The following is a 24,065-nucleotide window of genomic DNA, read 5'->3' on the forward strand; positions in this document are numbered from 1 at the left end:
GCCCATAGCGCAACGCTGCTTGAAGCACTTATACTGTCGCTTAGCAACACTTATCGAAAGAACAACGAGTATACGTTAGGCATTATGAAAACTGCAACGCTGGAGAACAAGAACAACACGACGGCGACACCACATGCGCTGTGGTGTCTCCTTCGTGTTGTCCTTGTTCTCCGGCGCAGCAGTCTTCATAATGAACAACCAACTTGCCCAATCAGCTACCGTCATAAGTTAGGCGATTGATGCCCGCCCGACATTATGTTGCAGAATGACAATAAGACACTTACGTCTTTCCTCAGAAAGCTTTTGGGAGCCAGATACTGCAGCGACATGTACAGCTTTTCCGCTACGGCCATCTGTGACAATGCTGTGAGGACGCTGCTGAACAAATAGTTGGCTCCTGTTTTGAACAAGGCATCGCGCTCCTTCTCCTGCAAATAACAGCATTCGCGAGATTACACCGGTGACAAACTCCTAACGCAACAAATTTCGTACTCACGACAATCTCTTTCGCCTTGTCATAATTGAAATGACCGAGGCTAGAAAAATAGAGCTCCAAAACTTTTTGCTCTTTAGCGAGAAAGTCGTCACAGTCCATGTTTCTGAAAGCAGAACACTGCCATTAAAAAGTGCTGCTGATATGCAGATACAACGGCGTGAGAGACTGTGCACAACACCGCTCCTACCGCGCCAGTGCTGTGGCATGTTGCAAGTTGCGCGTCCGCGCCGTAAGTGTCGCCACGGTCGGAACGATTGCAGCGATCCTGGTATCTGGCGGCTCATGTGTTCTAGGTTTCCATAATGGAATTTATTAATTTTGATTTTTAGAACGATTGTCACTGATATTGCAATGCCCAAGATGCCTAAAATCACTTTTGTACATCGATTGTCACTACTGATGTTTCCTTTAATAAACTGTTCTTTGGAGAAAACTATTTACGTTTTTGGTACTCGAGCGAGCGCCCTAAGCAGCTGCTAATCAGCCGCGCTGGCCGCGCCGCCAACTCCCAGGCACCGCCACCGTCGCATTTCAAAATCGTCCCCATTGGCTCTACGGGAATGTCACACCCTTGACCGCGCCAACTAAAGCAAAACCCAAAAAATCCAACTACCGTCGGATTGGATCGACTTAGTTTGGATTTTTGGATTTTTAAAAATAAGTGGCTACCACAAAAGCTTCGGTTAGTTTCGGTTTCAACAATTCAGCACATTGATGACAGAAGAAGAATTGATATTTAAATACAAATAAATCCTTCAAAGGCAGACAACGCGAGACGGTGCTGCGATTAAAGAATACGATTAGGTTGTGTGCAAACTACGGGGATCATTTCGTCCCAGCGAATCTCTCCCATGTGAATTTGAACGTTTGAACTTCTGGGTCGTTCCTGTGGTTTTGTTCGTGTAGGAGCAGTATGAATTCGACCCTTCTTTCCTCAATGCCAGCGCTCACAGCGGTGGGAAAAGAATGTTGTGCGCTGTCTCAAACGGCAGCAACTTCTCTGCAACGGGATGCAACGTGTTCCGAGTGCCGTCAAGTAGTGAGCGGCGAAGGCATTACGCCATTGCGATCCGCTGGCAGACTGCCCGCGACGTGCTCCACAAACAACTCTAGGCTTCACTTCGAACAATTTTTTAACGGTAAATGTTTGAGAGCGTTGTGTAAATCAGGATATTTGGTAAAGCAGCTTGTTTTCTTTCAATGAGGAGCACCAAGATCTCGCTCGGATAACCGATCGGGTATGTGCCTCAGCTGTTCTCGCATGACGACGGCAGTCGTAGGTTAGCAAATACAAGCTATTCGCTTCCCATCACTACAGTGTGACAAGGCGTTATAAGGACGAACTATTTGTCCTTCAGGTATTTGTGCTGCATGCAAGTTGTTCGAATCCAGAGCCAGCACATAAGGCTTATGCGATCACTACTGTCAACAGCCGAACCGGCGTCTGTGCGTCCTCGTTGCTGAAATTCATGAAAAGGTGAAATAAACTGTGTACAGTAGCAGCGCTTTCGCAGTAAAACCACACAGATACCGTAAAATACTGCGTAATCACCCCCTCCCATTTTTCCTGCGAATCTCGCACTTCTCGCAGTACATTGAACACGGGAAGGGCGAAATGTGTGCTGCGAGAACATACAAGAAAATTGCCTCAGCCAGCAATGAATGCGTCCAATTTCGCCCACTCTTGCTCCACCTACGCTCGTCACGTGCGGCGCCTCCAAACGCTCCCCATTAGTTCATGCAGGAGCGATCCCACCCACTTCGCCGATCCACTGCAGACAACTTTGAACCTAGTCGCAGGGCGGCTGCGACAAGAGGGACGATCATGCCTGTCACAGTGAGTGTGTCAGGAATCACAGTATTTTACAGAGGGATCGGCTGTATGGAGTACTTCCGGAGCGGAGTTTCAACATGGGCCGACGACATGGGTGGTTACCATATGCATGCTAGGACTGCCATCCGGAGGTAACCCCTGGAGGGCTAAAAACACAGAAAGCACCAACGTAACGAGACGTGAGCCAAGCGAGCGTGACGTCAGTTGTAGTTGATGTCAGGACGTCGCGAAAGGAACAAGGATAAGAGAGGAACAAGAACACTACAGGACAGGCGCCTCTCTTGTCCTTGTTCCTTTCGCGCCATCAACTACAGCTATGAAACAACTAGCCCAAACCAAAGTACTTCGTGACGTCAGAGCGGAGGAGCAGCAGGTGCGGTGCGTGCAGCGGCTGGAGTGACGTCAAAGCAAAGCGTGTCGTGACGTCAGAGCGTGCAGCAGCTGCATTGCTCTTTCCGATTCGCAGCAGGAAGAAGCTCTCGCACGCCCCGCGCTCAACAGCATGAAGACCATTGTCGCCAGAGACAGATCCTGCCACGCCCGCTGCCTATTGACGCCGGGTGCAGACCGAGCATCACGGGCAGATAAGGCTGCGTATGAACGCGAACCGAGTAAGTGACATCAAAAGGAGGCGGCCCTGGCCGTACCTGCAAGCTTTTGACGAGCCACTTGGTACACTTGGGCAGCACAGCGCGCAGTTTAACAGCTCTCGATGGATTTTATGCTAGGCAGCTAAGCATGGCCCAATCTTTACTGCGATAGCAGTAATAGGCTCATTTCGCCAAATCACGGCGTCGGAACCTGACAGAAAAAAGTGAAGCCGCCACCCTCCATCAGAGCAAAGGCTTCATTCAACCCTCCAGAACAGCACCTCCACCCATGAGAGGCTCATGTAAGGAAACCGCCAACCAACCGTGGCGGGTGGCAGTTCAATTAATGATTGGTCACGAGAGGTTCATCGGGAAGAGCAACCTGTGTCTCACAAGCCCCAACGGTGGCAGCACCTGTCACCGCAGGGCAGTGACACATCGCTTAACCATTGTACCACTGCGCCAGGAGTGGTATGAGGACATCCAGGGATCTATAAATTAAGAGAGCAACTAATTCCTCATATATAGGCACTAACCCATTTTCGCTATCTGAACACCTGAACCGAAGTGAAAACCGAAGTGCTAGCGCACCTAATTCGCATTTAACCTAAGTACGCAAATCGATAGTCACTTTATTTATTCCGTGAGCATCACTACTGCCTTCTTTGCAGAATCAGTCTTGTTGTCAGTCTGAGGCCTCAAAGCGGAATGTGGAGATAAGTGTGTGTGGGGGGAGGGAGGGGGGCAAGTGGTCAAACCAGAATCGGTGGGAGAAATCACGTGGAGAGGAGGTGTGACGGCCAATCAGAGATGGGTAGAGCAGGGGCCGATTTATGAGGAGGGTGGTGGGGTGGTCGTCCTACTGCAAGCAATAAATTTTACATAATAAAACCATGCTGAACCCCATTTGTTAACGAAAAAAGACGAATATGGTTCAAATGGCACCGCCCTCTCCAAGGATGACCCATAAATCCGCCCCTGAGGGAGAGGGCGTGAGGACACGTACGCTTTATAATGCGTCAGTGGCGACACCCTCTATTTCTGGCTGTGAAGTCTCCACCTTTCAGGCCCGGAAAGAGCTTCCTACTCACACCCAAGGAGGGTGTGCATCCGGGTACCCACCGGTAAAAATGCACCTCCAATCACCGAGCATCCACCCACCTACCAACCTCCGCTCTCCAAAGGACTCCATCCACCTCCACTAACCTCCAGACGGCTCCACATACTTATACGCACACACCTCCAGAAGCCTCCCCATACCGCAAAGTCATGCTCAAAGCAAATTTAAAGACGCAAATGCGTCGTCTAGCAGCTGAAGCAGTATACAGGCGACGCAAACGCTAACCGGGCTCTAATGCTAACGCATACACGGCGGAATGAATCGCGCTGATCTGTGAATTTTTTCCCCAAAAAAATCGCACCATGTAAAACAGTCATCAGCCGCTTATCGCCACATGCCGACTGTAGAATCCTTGGGCATCACTTTTAATTGCGAGGCAACTGTGAAATACCGTAAAATACTGTTTGGAAATATTGAAGGTAGAGGTCCAATCTTCCGGTGCGTAGCAAAAACGTTCTTTTTTAGTTTGTCCTACGCTCGAATCGAGTAGTTAGGACTGTCATAAAAAACCAATGGGGAAAGTTTTTGTCGACAGCAAAAACGTCAATAGCAAAAAAACTACAGGCATCCTGAGAGGTCTGCGGATATCTTGATTGTTATAGTGGAATCTTACGATCTGTGAAAAAATTGCGTTCATAAACAACTTCCCTTTAAAAAATGCGCTTGTCCAGAATTGGTATGCTTACGGAAGAAGACTTATGCGTGGTGCATCATCACGGCGCACTCGACGCCACGGGTAAGACAATGTACACTAAGAGAACGCGCAGTATAACTCAACGAGTTTTCTTTGTTGTCACGGCAGCAAAGTCGGTGAATATTTGTCATGGTTGGGAAGCATACGTGGCAGAGCCATTCCTGTACCTGCGTTGCGCCACATGCAAGACAGCTATGGCGGCAGAATAGTGAGAATTCCCCCCTACCCGGCCCATCTAGACAACAATTTGGATAGACGGAAAGTGAATGGGGGATTTTTCTGTGCCAATATTCTACGACACCGACATCGCTTACTAGCATCCAGTCGTCTGTGCATCTATCGGTCTAAAAACCTTTCTTCAAATGGACACACAATGTTCCCCATTGTGGGAAACATTGTGGGAGACATACACGCACACCTGCATCGATATCAAAACTCTGCAGTATCTAACCTCCAAGTTACGCCATGGGGAAACTTCGTTATCTAAGGCTAAAAAAATGAAAGGAGGGAAACAGCCGAGTATTTAAGATGCTGCTGCATACCAACAGCTTGTGGTATAGGCGCAGTGATCTGCTGAAGCGTGACGCTCAGACATGTTCTCTGCGAACTGGCTATAATACACAGGCGAGACTGCATGCAAGGGCATATTATTGCCTCAAGACGATGACGACAGCGGCATCGCACCTTCGGACAGCAAAGTAAGTCGTCGCGCTCACCGGAACTGCGGGCTGCCTCGGGCGCCTGGGGACGGCCTCGCACAGACGCGCACATAGAAGTATACCTACCGGTGTCTACGTATCGAGGGCACCGCTCTCATTCAACAGGACTTCGGGAACGGCTTAATCTTGATCTAACACCCCTGAAGTCGGCGACGTATGTGAATATGTGTGTGCGTATGCAGTGGCGGTGGCAAAAGCGGCAGGCGGGACGCCCACAGTGGTGAAGGTTATCTCCGCCATCTCCCAAAGCCAAAGATACCGAGACTCTCCTCTGCGCTCGGCAGCGGCGTGTGTAACGGGCGTAACAAGCCGCAACACTTGGTGGTACGTCTAGGCCACAGCTTCCGGAACGAAAGCAAAGCCCCGCAGCTGCAGCAGCAGCACCGCTGGAGGGCTTTTTTTTTCCCCCATGGCTTCGAGTCGTCTCGCGAGGGACTCGGTTACACGTCCGCCCTCGTTTTTGCTATTCCTTCTCTGGGGCAACTGTTTACCGCCTCTAGCTGAACGCCGGAGAGAAAAGAGAAGGTGAGGCAAAAAATAAAGAAGAAAAAGACAGCAACGAAAACACACCGCAATCCTTGCCGCTGCTGCTTATCCCGCCACGGCCAGCTCCACTGAGGAACGACGTGAAAGCGACAGTGTGCTTGGCGGGGCGCTCGCGTCGTCGGGGGCGTCGATATATAATCAGATGACTGCGCCATGGTCGACACTCAGTCGGGGATTCCCTTCGTTAGGCTATGGTCGTCTCTTCCCGCTTAGAAGGTTGCTAGATCAGCGCACAAGGGTGCGATACCTGCCGGAAAATTTTTGCGCGTTCCTTAGGCGAACCAGTTCTTGACAAGGTAAGTGCAGTTTCGTTTTTGTGGCCATTTCTTCGCGCCGTGCGGTGGAACCAAGAAAAAAAAGTGGCGGAGGAGAGTGGGGCCATATTTAGCACCGGTTCTTTTCCCGTCCAATTCCTTTGCTCCTTGGCCATTGTTCAGACCCGCGCCTTTGTTATCACAGCCGGTAACTTACATTTTACTACTTCCTCGCTATCAGACCTGACGTCGCAGGTGGCGGCCACCTATGGTATGGTATATCGGGTGTGACGCCCCGAAGCGGCACGTGCTAGAAGCCGTAATGGAGGACTTTGGATCAATTTCGACCACCTGAGGTTCTCTAACTCAGGCTGACGCCGGGCAGAATACAGGCGTTATTGCATTCCGCATGCATTTAAATGCGGCATCCGTGGCCGGGATCGACCCCGCGACCTTGAGCTCAGCAGCCGAACTCCATAGCCACAAGCCACCGCGGCACCCGTAAAGGTGAAGATGAGGGCTCTTATCCCCTTGCTGAGATTTACATCTGCAGGGGGGATATAAGTGCTGCACTAAACGAGTTAAAGGCAAGCCATATGCGACGTGAAGAATCTGAACAAGGTTTTAAAATGATCGTTTTGAAAGAAAATAAGAAAGCCTAAAGAAAACTATTTCTTCCCTTGATACTCCGCCTAGCTTTGATGACTATAAGTGTTTTCTGCTCACCGAACTGCCAAACGCCTAGGTGGTATAGCAATCTACGTTTGTGAGTCTATTTGTTTTGACATTGAGGCAGCCGTTACGCGTCTTAACGATGCAATGACTCATACTTTCGTATCTAGCGTCTTGCAATAGAATGACGAAGGACTTACGAAAGCTATCTAAAGGGCCAGCTCTCAGTCCAGACATATAAGTGGTACTCAGTGCAAACTTTAGCCTTGCGTGTCGGTGCCAAAGATGCGAAAAATTTCAGCGCCCTTGTATTTAAAAAAAACATGCGTCTAGATAGACGGTCATGCAACGAGTAACGCGCATCTGGAGGCACGTATACGTCTAGAGCAAGCAAACATTGTTTTTCTGCTCTTTTAAAGTAACTCACGTCTTTGGCCAACTGTGATCGGAAGGGACTCCTTAAACAATGCGCACGGCTTCTTAATGTGAACCTGGGCGTATCAGCGATACACGGCTGAACGCACATATCGCGGAGCGAATCAGCATATTCGTGTTCAGCATGCATGTGCGCCCCGCCGCCATTTCAGCGGCCACATCCGCGTCCGATTACGGCAGGGGTCAAGCGCGCAAATCGCAGTGCAGTAATCCGAGCCCCAATATAGAAGGCGCCAATGCTGGTTGCATCACTCGTCGGCCGAGCTGCAATTAATGAAAAACCACTCGCACCGGTGAAGCGGGGCGCGATACGGCCAACTGGCGCCATTGAGGGAGCCCCAAAGTGACCGCGTGAGCGTGGTTGGCCAAGGCTTTCCGCTTCCCCGCGCAAGGCAATCAAGCAAGGCAAGAAAGTAACGTATTGCGCTGTGCGCGCAAGAAGACGCGAGGGTTGGTTGCATAGCCGGCAGACTGTTTTGCTTTTCTTGTGTTCTTGTTCTGTTGCTTCTTAACTTGAATCCTCACCGACGCTGACATAGCTGTATGAGAGTTGATAATACCCACATGTCTTGACGTGTGGGATATAGCGGGCAGCACCGACGAATTGTGCGGTTTAATGAGAGGTTGGAAGCTATCGCAATTAAGCTTAATACGAGGTACGATTTGAAGGTTGTGCAGGCCTATGTATATACATCCAGTCATGGTGACGATGTGGTTGAAAGATTCTGCGAACACGTGAAACCGGCGTTGGGTGAAGTAAAAACGCTGTGCGCTGTGTTGATGGGCGACTTCAGCGCGAACGTAGGCGAAAGGCAGGCAGGCGACCTAGCTGTGGGGACTGTGGCATAGGTTCTAGGACTAGCAGAGGGGAGCTCTTAGTGGAAATCGCAAAGCGAAATATCTTGCGAATTACGATTATCGTCTTCCGAAAACGGGAGAACTGGAAGTGGACTTGGAAGAGCCCAAACAGAGAGACTAGAATTGAAATAAACAGGCTTCATGTTGTGCGCCCATCCCGGCGTCATGCATGACGTGGAAGTGCTAGGCAAGGTGAGGTGTAACCACCATATAGTATGGGAAGGTCTCGAATAAGGCTAGATTTGAACAGGGAGCAGAGCAAGCAAGCGAGGTAGCATATAAACGAGTTAGCTGTTAGAGAGAAGTGGACGAGTTAAGGATCTCGGTAGATTTTACTTTTTTATTTATATTTAGATACCGTTCTTTATCTGAGGACGACGGCCTCTGTGCACAAACGATGAATGATAACCTCACAAATATAATAACAGCGTGTGCAACAGAAGTAGGCGGTAGGAGAGTTAGGATACCAGAAAGCTCTCCAAGGAGACGAAAGACCTAGTTAAGAAACACCAAATCATGAAAGCCTCTAAGCCTATTCATAAGATAGTACTGGCAGAACTTTCAAAGCTAATCAATAAGCGTATAGAAACCGACATAAGTAAGTATAATTTCGATACATGCAGGATGAATTTTGGCGAGCAACATGCATATTTGTTTGCAATGTTGGAGTTGGTACGATTTTATTACGTTCGCTGTAGTTATCATGGCACAGAGCTAGGCAGAGCTGATGGACTAGTTCCATTTCGGACAGACGTTCGTTCAGAACTAGAAGACAAGAGACGGATCAAGTGGGCAAGACACAGAACGCGCTCACATGGTTAAAGTCAGATATGTTATATGACAAAAAAAAACACAACAAAAACAAGCTGCAGAAAAAAAGCGGAACAAAATTAAACTGAAAATCCACCTACCGCGCGAGAAAGAGCAGTTCTTTTTTCCGTCAGATGGATAGAGGCGCCTGAATGCGACTTCTTTTTTTTTTTTGTCGACGCGTGCCTGGCTGGGCATTGAAAAATGAGTGTAAGTTGTGCGCCATATGAACTTAATAAACTGCAAGAAATTGTCGTCCACTTCGTACGTCTGCTGTTCTCCAGGTCTTCGCCCGTGTCTCTGGTTATGTGGGCCACTCAGAGGGTCATTGCATTGGCTGCTGGAAAGCTTGAGAAGGCACTCGTGTGTTGCGTAATGCTTCAGACTCGTAAAGACAGCGCACATGTAGCTGCAAGTGCACTTGCTTTAACTCTCACGGGCTTTGTTAGCTCATTGTGCCTTGAAGAATCTTTCCAGATTACGTGCACTTCAGATATAAAATTATGGCAAACAACAGCCACCTAAGCAGTGCAGTGCTCAAGCATGATGGAACCTATAAGTACTCTCTTTCTCTGCACTCAAGTAAACGTAGACCACGGGATTTGAAACAGTACGTATCGCAAACTAAGGCAATCCATCTACAACAGGGCCAACCGGAAAGGCTAGCGTATACTATAGTGTACAATAGAGCGAGAGCTAATGGATCGACATATACGCGCAGGAACGTCTTTAAAGCAGATGCATTTACGGGCTGGTTTCAGTTGCTTATTGTACAATGAACCGCAGCGGTGGCCTAGTGGTTTGAGCATCCACCTCGCATGCGGGAGGTGCGGGGTTCGATCCCCAGTGCCGCCGGGTATCCACCGGTGATGCAATGGGTACGAGCTGGTGCACAGCTTGTCTAGGGTGAAATGCTTGGGAAATGGGTCTCTGAGCCGATCTTGGGTAAAGAAAATACCTTGTGACGTGGCGCTCTTCGGCTAAAGCTGCCCTTGCGCCACAAGAATTCAACATCATCAGTTTTTGCACAAAGGTTTCTGACGGAAATTTGGAATAGTGTCAGTACTTTTGAACCCTCATAATATCATAATAAATAGTACAAATGTGCCTAAGGGAGCGTAATTAATATTTCCACATTACTATTTAAATAGGCAATCTTTTCATTCTGCAATTCTGTGTTCGATTTGAGTGTATAATAATGCCCCCCCCCCCCCCTAATTACTACCCCTAGCGGCCATTATATTCGGGTAGTTTTGAGTTGGCTAATGAAGACAAGATGGGAACAGTAGACTCAGAAAGTCGCAGAAAGTGTCCGCATTTTGAGGCGTCGTAATAAATAGGCTAAATGCTTCTATAAGGGCCGCAATCACAGCTATTTCCGCAAATTTTAATTTTATCACTATCTACATACCCAGAAATTCTGGACGAGCGTATTTTTTTAATGTAAAGTTTTTGCATTTTTTTCTCAAATTGTGGTCATAACAGTCAATATATCTGCAGATCCCTCCTCGGTACCTTGCAGTTTTTTGCTGTTTCCTGCAGCGCATTAGTTTTCCATGGAAGTCTTAAGTACTCGGTCCGAACGCAGGACAAACTTTGAAAGCACGATTTTTCTACGCATCGGAAGATTAGACCATTCACATTAAATAAGTATCTTACAGTATTCCACACTTGTCTCACAATTAAAAGTGATGTCCCAGAAAGCTGGACTTGACAGACTTGAAAGTCGCTTATCACACCTAAATTACTTCTACGAGCTGGTTAAGACAATCTGGTAATACGCACCATCGTCACCAGCAGCGTACGAGCCACAATCGTTATCATCGCTGGTGGCTTGCGAATGACAATGCTCCGGGCAGCACATAATTAACGTGACCCATAGGCACTTCGCCGCTGTGGGCGTGCTTTCTTTACCTTCTCTCTAGTCCTCCTCCCTGCTTCACCTCGCTCAGTTGTTCGCGGAGTGACCGCTTGAGGAGAAAATTGAAAATATCGATTGATAACCGCGTTCGAATGACAAAGAGGCTATACTTTCATTGAAAACGGAGCTTTTGGTAAATAATCTAGAAAATAAAAAAACAATGAAAGACAGGCATCACCGCCGCATTCAATTTCCACGAACTGTGCTGACGTCAGATATATCTTTCCGCGACAGCGTAAGGCTCGCGTTCTGCAGAGAATCCGGTGGCGGAGTTGGAGTAGTTGTTGGGAGCGAAAAATCCGGATTGGTCGATCGAGAAGACGTCTACGTCACACGTGGAGCAGCAGATTTGAAAAGTGATTAAAAAATTAAAAAAACTGGTGATTAGAAGGTATAAGAACTAGGATTAGAAGGATTATAAAGTGGTGATTAGACGGGGACATTCCTGAAACGTCATTAGGACAAGCAAGTATATAAAGTAAATAAACTGCGGTGAGAGAAAAGTCACCTCCCCCTTTTCTTCCCCCCTTCCTGTTCTTACCCTGCCGCTTGCCCCAAATCAGGCGCTTCTAGTGACGATGGCAGATGCCGCGGCGAGGAAAAAAATCTTTTCAGTCCTCTTTGTAATTTATTTTGAAACAAACCACTAATAATAATTAGTCCCGAATCGAATCCCTGACCATTTGGCTGCGAGCCAGACACGCTACCGTTAAGCCACGCAATCACGTCCGCACAGCTTGCTTAAAGCGGGCTTTGGTGTTTGTCGTGTCGTCTTTCACAAACATTATGATTGTGATTATAGAAGAAGAAACAGTGTCCTTGTCGGCGTGAGCAAGAGCAACCGCTATCCACAAAGACTGACCTTGAGTGCCCCCCAATTTTTTCGTGGATCTCTGAGTCTATAGACCACACCGCGCCAGCTACTTCAAGTCGGCGGCCCCGCAGTCTCTCATGCCATCAACGTCAGTGTTTGTATCAACTTACAAGGAAAACAATATTTATTCCCATTTGACTGCAAATTTCTTGGCAATAAACGATCTTTTCTACCTCAAAATATTCCTAAAACTAAACGACTAAATAGCTATAGCTGAATCTCGCGTTCCATCGTCGTAACCGTCCTGTGAGGTTTTTTTTTCTATTTACCATCAAACTCTTGAGAAAATCCCTTCACTGCGCATCACGTAATAGGGAAGAAAATGTCTACTAGCATAAATGGACTCGTGCGCACTCAATCCCTCATGACGTAACTTGCGTCTCTTGTTGGCTTCAGAAGAGCTAAGTCACTGTGTTATTGTTTAAAGTCCCTGTATAAATACTGCATCAGTCATCTTCTCCATTTACGCTAGCGATTAACACGCAGCGCTCACACGAGACAGCAAGGCCAACAGTTGTATGCCGGGGAATAAATGTTGCGGCGTTCGTCACCGTTCAGTGTGAAAACGTACACCGCAATTACGCCCCCTTGAGCGAACATTACAGCGCTGGGTGCGCTGCCAACGCTGTTCAGTGCGTTTCCATAGGTTTGCGGGTGGCATCAGCCTAACTAAAGAAAGAATGCGTCCCTACAACGGCATACGTTGCTATGAGATGGAGAAAAAAATTCTATAATATACGTACATACAAACGTTTTATTATCAGTAAGGTGAGGTACCTAATACTCTAAACAAGCCAGAGAACGTGACCTTGATCTCTTCAACTTTTGTTTTCTCTTTCTCTCCTTTATTTTTTTTTATTTGAGACCTGTTTTGACCGGTGTGTTTTGCATCGGTGCGGAAGGAGTAATTTGCTTGATAGCTTCGGCGCTTGACCCCGAATTTCGCGCCAGCTCTCTTTATTTTTGTTTATTTTTATTGCAGTGTGTATCTTGGCAATGTGGTTTTACCGATGCGCCACTCCTCCTTACTTCATCGCTTCTTTTACTTCTCTGGTGTCTGCTGCCATTGATTACTTCATAGAAGGAGTGGTACCACCACATCTTCAATCCGTCCAAACAAAACGATGCAGCGCTGCAGAAGGCTGCGCCTGTTTGGCTGGGTAGCACCGAACAAGCTTAGGAGAGGCAAAGCTATTCATGTGTCATGTTGGCTCGCGATTGGCCACTGTTCCAGTGCACTGGCTGATCACAGTATTCAGTGACATGATAGCCAAGGTGCCGCTCAATCATGGATTGTTCTCACTAGTGAACAGCTTTTATGACTTGGCGCCAGATTGGCAGCTGCAACGCTGCACAGATTTTGCGAGATTAAGTACAGCTATGGCCAGCGAACCGCAGCAACAACTGACCCGGTCGCCGCCGTGGTTGTAGTATGATAAGCGTGCAGAAAGCGCCTGTGCAGAGCTATATGGCTGAAGAGACCACTGATAACGAAACCATTGCGTTTGATTTACAGTGCAGATTTATGATAGGGGAGATATGAAGAGATGATGTGGTACTCTTGAGAGAAAACAGCGGGTTAAATTATGTCGTTTCCGAGTAAAATAAAGTGCACTCTCGTGAGGACGTTGGTTCTTATAGTAATATAATGTAGTAATAATAATTTAACTTTTACCGCGAAAGCAGTGCTAGCTTGCTTGTGGCTGTCAGGGGCATCTCCGCATGCGCAAGGACGGTTGGCAGTGGCAGGAAGCGGTATACGCTATGCTAAAGCTTTCTGACATCTCGTTAGTCCTAGGCTCGCTTTTTACTGGAAGTTTCACGGTAGGTTCTCTGAACTTTTCTGATCTCTGATAGCAAATTTCTCAGCCGTGCGCCGTATTGTTTTAGCACAAATTAATTTTAAATTCTAGTCTTTCGTGGCCGAAATCGAGACGATTTCTACGGACAGCTTCGCTTGTGTGACGTCACGAGCTGCAAGCCCTTCGATATTCGCTCTGCCTCTGCTGAAGGAAATATTTTCAGGTTGTTTTTTGGTGTTTTCAGACTATGATCGAAGCTGTCATTTACAGACACCAGTGTATCCCTTCAACGCGCACATGAGAGATTTTATGACAGTATTCGTGACGTATTATTTTTCTGTGTTGGGAGTCATACTTGTCGAAACCCAATGTTAGTCTCGGTTTCCAGGTTTTTGCTGTTTTAAAATTACTTTCTCATTATTTCGAAAACTATTCGCCGTAACTAAGACAGAGGGGTCTAAGAAATATGATGCGGTAGTCAACTGAAAATATTGCAAAATCCTCTGGTCTTGTTCTTTAACACTTTCATTTCCACTTTTAACCTCCACATTTTCTTTTTCTATAATTAGGTTTATCGACTCGTGAAGTGCCGTATGCAGGCTATCGCCTGAAAAATATAAGAACATCACTCTTATATAACAAGTGATGCGCCATGCATGGCTGAAGCCGTGGCACTATGCTGATAAGCTTCCGTACCGTTGTCATGGTAACGGTCGGACTGATTGACTCTTGAAGCGGCATATTCAGGCTACCGTCTGCAAAGGTAGCCGCAGCACGTCACTCTGATATGACTGAGTGATGCGGTGCTTATATCGTGTGTGTTGATATTAGGCGAAACGTGCCGATGCGCGACAGCAGTGCTTACAGTACGCCCACGCGTAAGCACAACGAACGTCATTAATTTCGACTAAGGCTTCTTGGCAGTGTTTTGTTTACTTTTGCTTTAGTTCTGCTTGTACCTTCATACCCCTTCATCATGGTACTCCATAAGCTGCAACCACCGAAGCGAGTAGATAAATTTGACAAGTATAAAGTGCCAGCAATCGGGCACGCCATCAGCTAAGGAAAGAGCGACCGACGCAAAGTGGGGAAAAAAATAGCTGTGGTTTAAACTTTAGTTAACCCTAGAGAGAAGCAAAAGCTTCCTTTGCACTGCCAATGGGGCAGTCCGATGGGGCAGTTGCCACCTGCCACGGTAGGCAGATTGTGATGACGTCAGTAGGTCACATGACCTGCCACGTGACACCACGTGACACGTGACACCAGTCACGTGAATGCACTGACGCTGCCCTCTGGAAGACCTAGCTTTCGCATCAAAAGCACCATAGAGTAGAATCGTTAGTGCCGCTGCGGTGAATGATGAGAAGAAAATTACATGGCAATAGTTTGACAGAATAAAGGGCAGGGAAAGAGTTGCTGGCACATTACTAGAAGCATCATGAGGGCATGTGTTCACTGTAATGCAAAGAACGCATTTTTTTTTTTTCGCAGACAACAAGCCGATGACGGGGAAAACGCAGCTAATCTGGGCCTACGTGGCTCTCACGGTTGTCCACCTGGTGGTGGCACGAATAAGCACACGCCTTCCTGCGGCCACAATGATTTGCATCGAGTGAGTGTCAAACTTGCGTGAACGTTAAACTGAAAACGTGTGTGTATTTTTTAGCACTAGTTATCGCTTTCTTTTATTGCCATAAATTGAGCTGCAACCATGCGAGAAAAGGCAGTGCTCAGTATAACGAAGTTTAAAGTCTAGAAAACAGCTTCTGCCGACTTTCAAAGCACTCGGACGGTTTTAAAGTGGTAAATCTGCCATCGTGAGTGAAAGTTACCGAAGCGTGGCCTTGTGGTAGAGCATCCGCCTCACATTTGGGAGCTGCTGGGTTCGATCTTCAGTGCCGCCGGGTACCGACCGGTTTTCTAGTGGGTACAAGATTTCCCCGGCCTGGTGCTCGGCTCCTCTGGGGTGAGATGCTTGGGAAGAGGGTCTTCGACCAAACCATTGCGCTGGCGGGCCAGTGATTCGTTCCACCGTCAATAAGCCCCCAAACCTGCCTTATGCGGTAAAAGCCCACCGTGTCTGCCCGCTCGCTTTGTCCTTGTTTTTCGTGCAACTTAAGTATGGATCCCCCATCGTTGTTCCTAACCTTACAGCTCTGCATGGGGGCGCCATCCGACGAAGCACTCTTGCTGTCGAGACCGGCATGGTCTCGGAACACGAGAGGTGGGGTCTCAATTTCGCTCACGATAGTACAGTCTTCGACGAAAGTTTGGAGCCACCGCGAATATGGCCGCAGCGGGTGAGGAGTCAAATGTCTGTGTCCCATTTGGCGCATGCGGGCTTTGCTGGGCAGCCTGAAGGGAGGAGGGGGCGTATGGGAGTGAGGGAGGTAAGTTGAAGCTGCGGCTGTAGCTTCCCTCTAAGTTACAGTTACCTGCAACTTATCATCAAGTTACAGCAGTAGATGTAAATTTTATTAACGGGGAGGAAAGGTGAAAGCCACGGAATTTTGCGTACGTGCACCGACGGTGAAACGAAAGCCTATACACGAATCTCAGTGCTGGTTCTTGGGCATACAGCTTTGCGGTTATGTCTGCGGCGTTCGATGCGGTTTAGTCAGCCACGTTTTGGAATTTCATTTACATATCCTATAGGCCCTCTTCGGTCATTACGAAGGGAGGAGGGAAGGAGGGGCATGTACGGTTACACGGGAAGCAAATATTACACATTAAAGGCAAGGTGAAATGGTTTTTTGAGAATTTGAGGTTCTTCAAGAAATTCAATCTATAAAGCTTCAAGGTAAAGCATGCCAAGTATTTTTTTCGCCAGCGTTTAGTTTAGTGACGTAATCGCCGATTAAAACCGCAGCGATAGTCAAGCTTCTTATCACTACGATAAAGTGCAGAGAAACTTGCGATGACGTTATTGTTGCCGAAATTTGGGATGTCCGCTACCTTCGCCCACGACTTGCAGTGAGCCTTCCAACACGGCCAAACAATGCTTCGTGGGCTTCACCGTCGGTGGCGTTGGTTTAATTCCTTGAAACAACCGTTTATTAACTGAAAACGCAGCGCCCCCTTGTGACGTTATCTTTGCGGCCTCTGCCCATCGCTGTGCACTGCAGAGAAGCCTGACCACCAATGCCGATTTATTCTGCGATTACGTCACCATTTCAAATCCTAGCACTAAAATACTTCGCATGCGTTACCTCCAAGTTTCACAATTCTATACCTTTAAAATCATCGGATTCTAAAACCTCTTCACCTGCCGTTTAAACATACAAATACAGTGCAAATACAAAAGCAGAAATAAAATAAATGCAGAAAATAACCATTGTTAATAGCAGCAACAAAGCTGGAAAATCAAGAGTACGGCTAAATGGAGCCTTTCTTCTGACAATTTATATAAAAAAGTTCAATTTTTGAACAAAAGTAGCATGGCGTCATGTGCAGATTTATTTATTTATTCATTTATTTTAGATACCCTCATAGTCCACAGGGCATTAATGAGGGAAGTGGTACAAGCATTTATTAAATTCGTTAGCTGAAGTGTTCTGTTAGCTTGTTGCAATGATGGAGAGTGAGAAATAATGGGGAGTGGCTAAGGAGGTTCTTACGTGCAAACATGGGTTCAATTTTGAAAGGATGATCTAAACGCGGAAATATACGGAGGGCTGCGCTGATATAACTTGTAGCGAATGAGGAATGATTGTGGTACAGTCTGTGAAAATGAGACCATGCTAGTAACCTTCGCTTTTCAAGTGATGATAGGTTTAGCGATGCTTTATTACAAGCTATGCTGGAATGGCGTGACTAATTTCTAGTTATAAATATTGATGCTTTATTTTGCACCAACTCCAGCTTGTTAATTTGGTGCATTTGATGAGGATTCCCAATTGAAGATGCGTGTACTAGTCTTCTATATCTGAACGAACGAGGGCAGTGTATGATAAAATTTAAAATCACAGATTTGGTTTGGTGCAAGTAGTGTTTGTTGAAGCCAAGTGCTTGTGACGATTTACTAAATGCATCAATATGGTTTTTTTTGAAGCGATGTTTATTGCCTCAGGGCATAAAAAAATATGAACTGAGAGATGAGTAAGATGCTTAAATAAATGAAAAAAGGTCGGCTGATTTGATGAAATCAAGAAGTGAACAATGATATTGACCTCTTGTTCAGGCAATATCGCAATCCGGATTATCCGGTGAGAGTCCCACTGCCGCCAGGTGCCGAATTCTCGTCGGCTTCTGCGCCGGGCAGTCCCACAACATCAATATGGTTGTTCCATGTTAAATCAGAAGAAAGATGAACACCTACGTATTTAAGTGTGGAAACATACTCAATATGTATACTATCCATGGCATAATAATGATTTTGAGATTCAGAATTGGTGGCAATTGTTATAACCTTTGTTTTATAAACGTTAATTCGCATTTACCACTGTTCACACCAAACGGCGAATCTGTCAAGGTACGACTACATGGAGTTAGCATCGTCGCGGTGTGTAATCTTTATAAATAACTCAGTCATCAGCAGATAATCTGTAGATCTTCTGTAGATAAAGAACAGAATCGGTCCAAGTACTGAGCCTTGCGGCATGGCAGATTTTACCAAGCTTGGAGCACAACACCACCAATTGACATAAATATATTAATAACACTCGTCAAGACAGTGATCCAGGTAACAATATTCTTTTTAATGCTGAGACTTCCTAGTTTCAATAATAAACGAGTAAGGGGTACCTCATACTGCGTTTTCGTGGAATCAATAAATATAGCATCAATATTTAACGAAGCATGGACGGCGTAATGAAAGTTGGTTATTAATTCGAACACTGTCTTTAAAAAGAACCACCACGTAGAAAGCCATGTCTATCGGGGAAAAAGTTGGGCTCAGTTATGTTTTGAGGTTTGAGGTTTATTGAGGTAATACATAGTTCTTGCCCTTTGAGGCAGAACCAAAAGGAGGGAACACATCCTCCTGACTAGGCCCTGGCCTCGCAGGGCGCCGACGGTGCAGCAACAGTGGCGCGTCAGCAGTCGTTCTCCACAGCAACAGTTATACAAGAACAAGCAACATTATCCAGAATATTGTGATGTGTCAAAATGTACACATGAAAAACATAATGTAACAGTGCTGTGCAAAAAGCAAAAGGAAAGTAAAAAAAGTTGGTTAGTAAATTTAAAGGCAATCAGTGAAAAGAAAAAAAGAAAAGATCACAAGACTGCGCATTACAAAAATCATGCAGACAGTAATATGAAATTCCAGCATTCACGCTTAAATTTGCGAGCTGTTTTACATTTCTTTGCAATATCAATCAATTTAGGGTGAGCATTACAGATAAGCATGGTTTGATATTCCACAGTTTCCTTTCTATAATGGGTACGAGGACGCTCTACTACAACTGAGGTTTGCCGAAAAAAGTAACTTGTATCTCTGCTAAGGTATTGATTATAGAAGCTGTTGTAGTCCTGTGTTATTTTTGTGTATACAAGAAGGCATAATCTGATAGTGTAGGAGATTGTAACAGGTGGTATAGCAAGGTGCTTGATTAGTTCGAACACCCGCTTCATTATGGCAGATGACATGATAAGCACTAGCTGTTTGTAAGGTTTTCTGGTTGAGTAGATGTCTAATTTTGTTGTACAAACGTGTCGCCTGATATAAAGATAGGAGTAACACGAGCAAGTTTCCACGAGTCAGGCACGCATCCAGTGTAAAGAGATCGCTGACACAAGTCAGCATAAATGTGAGATATAACTGGTTTTATTAATTCACGTAGTTTTGGGCGCACACTGTTAGGACCAGGCGACGACTTAATTTATAGTCGGTCAATAGCTTTTTTTACCCGTTCATGAGTGTGAGATTATTCATGGTGGCACTAAACAGGACTTAAACTCAGGAGTGAATGACCTCTCCTGAGTGAATACTCAGGCCGCAACTGAATTGCGGCCAGATGCGACCTTTTACATTCGAGCACCCGCTGTTGCTGATCTTTATGATCGTAAGGACTTTTTTTTCGCTTCGAAGCTTGAAAAGTATTTTTTGTTACATGTACAAATTGATTTTTGTTATTATTTCATATATTTCATTTTTTTTCTGAAGTTCGCTTTCTCTTTTCACCTGGAATAAATGAAATGCGAGGGAAACTATACGCTACTATTCGTGTACTTCCACGCGATCTTATTAGGTTTACTTACCGCTGTAATAGTCACTGTTCTGTCATCGAAACTCCATGTTTTCGCTCTCCTAGTTTCGTCTCTGACTAACGAGAGTTCATATCCATCTAAAGCTTTGAAAATTTTTCCGGCGGAGCATGTGGGAAATTTTCGCTGACAGATTTCCGAGGCTCTATTGGAAAAAAGTTAGCCGAACATTTGTTTTCTTGCTCTAAACACTACTTTCCCAAACTTCTTTAGCAAACTGTCGAAAAACTTGTGCTTACTCGTTTAATGAAGTACTTGATTAAATTTAATCTCTTAACTGCACGCATGTTTGGATTTCGTTATATTATATAGAGCTTCGCTAATAGAATTAATGGATGCTACCAAAAACTCTCTTGTATAATGACTCTTGGCAGGCACTTTTTATAAATTTTACAACATATTTTGATTCTATTAACCATCCCATTCTTTTTTCCAAGCTGAAATCTCTGTAGGGATCCGCGGCCCTAGTTTAACCCTTATACGCAGTTAGCTTACTGGCCGAATTCAGATAGTCAAACTAGCCGACATATTTTCTCAGCCAGTGGTGATCAGCCAAAGTGTACCGTAGGGCTTTACCTAAGGCCCACTGTATTTCTCAATATACATCCCGGATTTGCCTGCTTATTTTACGAAATATAACTGGATTTTATACACTGATGATGCCGCATTACATACTAGTGACATACACATAAATGACTTAATTACAAATTACAACCTTGAATGCTGAACTTGACATTCTAGTTACTTGGTGTCAAAATAACCAGCTAGAAATCAGTCCTTAAAAAAAAAATTTATGGGTTTTCATTCCCATCTTAGGCAACATATTGCGCAACTCCGCTTTGTTTGAATGATCGCCTCACCCCGTTTTCTAAATGTACTATATTTCTTCGCATCGTACTAGGCGAAGATGTGAAATTTAGCATACACACTGAAATCTTAATATGCTTCCTTTAAAGCGACTACTTCAGTTAAAATTAGCTTCGCTCATATTCAGGGCTGGTAACACCGATATTTTAATTACTGCACTTTCCTGGTCTTGCCTCGGAAACACTAACCTGGATATATTTTCACAGAATGAAAATTTTCTGCTCCAAAAGTTAACACTATATAATTACGGAAAGCAAACCATTTTATTTTCAGCAATAACACTTTGGTACTCATTATCTGTATGCGTTGAACAGTTGTTATTCGGGCTTTTCATTAATGGTATCAAAATTTTTGTTAGCAAATTTGTAACTACACTGTTGTCTGTTTGTTATTAATTTGAACGAGTTATTATTGCTGTCTAAAATAACTGTTGTTGTTCATGGATTGCAGCATAATTATAACAGTGCATTCATGCACTTTTTGTATTTGTGTTATGCATTTTGTAATAGGAGGCCCCCTTGACAGTTCCGTTTTAAGACTTCCATCTGTACCAGTTTCTGTAATGTATTTCTGTCAAAAAAAAAACAAACAAACCCTGAAACCTCTATGCACCTGCAGGAATTGCGGCCAATGCAAGATCATGTACGGCGAGTACTTCGACGGCCGCAAGTGCGCTGAGGAATGCGTGAGCACGGTGGGGTACATCCAGCCCGACTGCGACATTGCCGACACCATCATGAAGTACTTGCGCAGGAAGCAATGAGGGAAAGCCACCGATTTCCGACCAATCGCACTGCTTAAAACTCTGTCCTCTTCGGTGATTCCAAACAATGCGCCACAACTTACTGCTTCCTGGAATAGGCACGTTGTTTTAGGGAAAGCGCGTATTCCTTATTTTTGCGACTGCAGCAAGGAATTCAAGTTTGATTTCTCGCTTTTTTTGGCGCAGACGAAAACCACATCTAAGGCTAAGCATATTCCTTGTTTTTGTTGCTGAAAGCGATTGCCGTTTCCGATTGGCCGCAAAGATGAGGAGTCGGAGCTGGGCGTGGCCACAAAAGACAGTGACACTAAGAGAGACAAAACAGTAGAAAAAAAGCTTTTTCGTTGTCACTGATACCCCTAAACCGTTGCAGGCGACTGTGCAAGTGTATTCGACGCTAAAATGGGCGGCGCTGAATTAGTGAGCCAAAGAAAGGACTGGAAAAGAGGTTGAGGGGGCCTACACGATTGATGTTGCATTCCTAAGGCTGTCTGTAAGCGGACCTCGCCTCTAAAGTCGGCTAGGGTGCGTGACGTAGGATTTAGATCAGCTCTGGACGCTTTTCACCTAGCGCCACTTCAAAGGTGAAGCTTTCTGAACATGTAACGCCGGCGCATTTTCCATGTCGTTTTAACTCTCATTGACAGCCGTTCAATTTCGCGCGGCTAGGATTTTTTTTTTTTTTGCGCCGTGTTATCCAGCGCATGCAGTGCAGCCAGCTACCGGCAGAGGGCGCAACGTGTCTTTTGAGGCGAATGTTTGAAGCAGGAAACCTCGGAAAGTATGCAGGCGGGTGAGCGCGAAGTAAGCGCTCGGTATTTGTGATATTCGTGTCAACATCAGGCTCGTGGATATTAGTTCGGAACTATGAAGGAAACGCAGTCTGAATATTCCGTATATTCACTCATTCTATAAGCTCGCTTTCGATTGGCCTAGCATTCTTTCCATTTTTTTTTTCTGCTTTGTTGAAACTTCAGTTTGAGAGACTGAGCGAGAGTTTGCATGAGTAAACTCCATTTGCGTTCGCTCAATCTCCACCGCCGGACGCATGTGCGGGCCAAGATAACAATCGCTTCGTTGAAGCTGCTTCGCCACGCTTAATAAGGAGCCTCAGTGTCCTGTAACGGAGTGACGTCATCGTTTCGCTCAAACGCACCATTTTTCTTTAATCCACCATAACTTAAAAGAAATGGCACCTTGTTTTTTTTTTTCGCAATTCTGGGCGCATTTGTCCAAAACGCATGTGACATAATTTCATTTCCGCTAACTGGCACGCTAAATGACAGTGCAAATAACCTTATGATGAATATCTATTACAGGCATGGCTCTCTTGTAATAATTCGCATGCTTGAAACAAACTTTCTCCTCATTATGCATGATGTGTGTTCAGGGATGATCTCAGAGTGATCATGGAGCAGAATGATTCAAAAGGTACCAACGGTCGGCACGCCATACGACAGCGGTTTATTTGGTCGGATCCATTTCTTCTGTTGAGCTTGGCGGATTTTGTGTCACGTTCTTATAATTCTAGTCAGTTCAGAGTGAGTTGAAGTTTAATAGCTGATTTATTAAACTGTGATACGACCAGCGTTTTTGCCTGCACTTTCATGTATTTTCTTGCAAATACTTTGTTGTACACGTATTTAAGCATAGAAACAGCTTTTTACTAAAAAGTAGCAAACTTACTGATAACACGAAACATTATATATGTGCATATGTACTGTGTCTCTTTTCTCCATTGATCGTTTGTTAGCACTAACATGTGAACTGCTTTGATAACAAGAGACCCTTGGTTTAGCTCGTGTGTACTACCCTGCTGTGACAACGAAACGTTTTCTTTCGACACTTTCCTAGACGCCTATGACAACGTGATTTCTTAACACGGGAATTGTATCAGCATGCATTCGCCACTTTTTTGTTCTTCTTTTGCAATAAATTTACTCTAATTAAGACTCTTAGACTGTGTACAATGGAATTGTGCTTGTGGTCCTCAGTGCTTCTGAAACTGTTGTGATGTGTATTCTTCTTATGCTGTCCTTCATCTGTTGTGTATTAAATATTTTTTTGAAAAGAAGAGCAGGCGTCATTTCTGTATTCTGCGATACACAGCACATGGCTGCTAAGATATTGCATTCTTGTTCCTTCGCGCCTTACAGGCATGACTTAAAACGACGAGGAGGTATGACACAGTTGTAGACGCTTCTATGAGAACGCTCTATGAGAATGCATTAGTTGGGGGAGGGGTAATAGAAAGTGCGGATATTCATAACTACTACTCCTTAAGTGGTCCAGTTCACTCAGCTAAAGAAAATCTTTCTTTCGCGTAGAAGCAAACGTTCCTAGTTACACATTTTCACCACAAAAGCTGATGAAAAACATGCATGCAAATACGCAGCAGCTGTTCATATACCGGGTGTTTTTCTTAAGATATTCTGCACTGTGCTAAAAATAGGCTTTTTGAGTTAGACGCGCGCTTTTTTCGATATAGCATTATCAATGCTGTAGTGCGCCAGAATACAGCTAAGATGTGCTAACTAGTAGGCTGGTTAGGCAATTATTTAAAGTTAACTTTTTAAGTATTACTGTTAGTTTTAAAAACTTAT

The 24,065-nt window shown here is 45.3% G+C and overlaps 2 protein-coding genes across 3 annotated transcripts in view; one reads left to right on the plus strand and one right to left on the minus strand.

The window, feature by feature from the left end:
• Nucleotides 1-1,094, minus strand: part of LOC144129255 (KICSTOR subunit 2-like) — a 28,092-nt gene extending 26,998 nt beyond the window's left edge. Inside the window, exons 1-3 of one of the 2 annotated variants that reach the window (XM_077663271.1) lie at nucleotides 1,066-1,094; nucleotides 497-679; nucleotides 285-428 (exon numbers count right to left, since the gene is read on the minus strand). In XM_077663271.1, the coding sequence (XP_077519397.1) occupies nucleotides 285-428; nucleotides 497-595 (243 nt within the window). In that variant the 5' untranslated portion in view covers nucleotides 596-679; nucleotides 1,066-1,094. Of the gene's footprint in view, nucleotides 1-284; nucleotides 429-496; nucleotides 686-1,065 lie in introns of those variants that run through there. The other variant, XM_077663270.1, reaches the window with a different exon arrangement.
• A 5,058-nt stretch (nucleotides 1,095-6,152) lies between these two features.
• Eh (Eclosion hormone) lies at nucleotides 6,153-23,526 on the plus strand. Its single transcript, XM_077663272.1, has 3 exons — nucleotides 6,153-6,295; nucleotides 15,117-15,237; nucleotides 21,318-23,526. The coding sequence occupies exons 2-3, from the start codon at nucleotides 15,128-15,130 to the stop codon at nucleotides 21,460-21,462; spliced, it is 255 nt and encodes an 84-aa protein (XP_077519398.1). The 5' UTR covers nucleotides 6,153-6,295; nucleotides 15,117-15,127; the 3' UTR covers nucleotides 21,463-23,526.
• The last annotated feature ends 539 nt before the right edge of the window (nucleotides 23,527-24,065 follow it).

The sequence above is a fragment of the Amblyomma americanum genome, chromosome 4 (genome assembly GCF_052857255.1).
Source record: "Amblyomma americanum isolate KBUSLIRL-KWMA chromosome 4, ASM5285725v1, whole genome shotgun sequence".
Taxonomy (NCBI): Eukaryota; Metazoa; Arthropoda; class Arachnida; order Ixodida; family Ixodidae; genus Amblyomma; species Amblyomma americanum.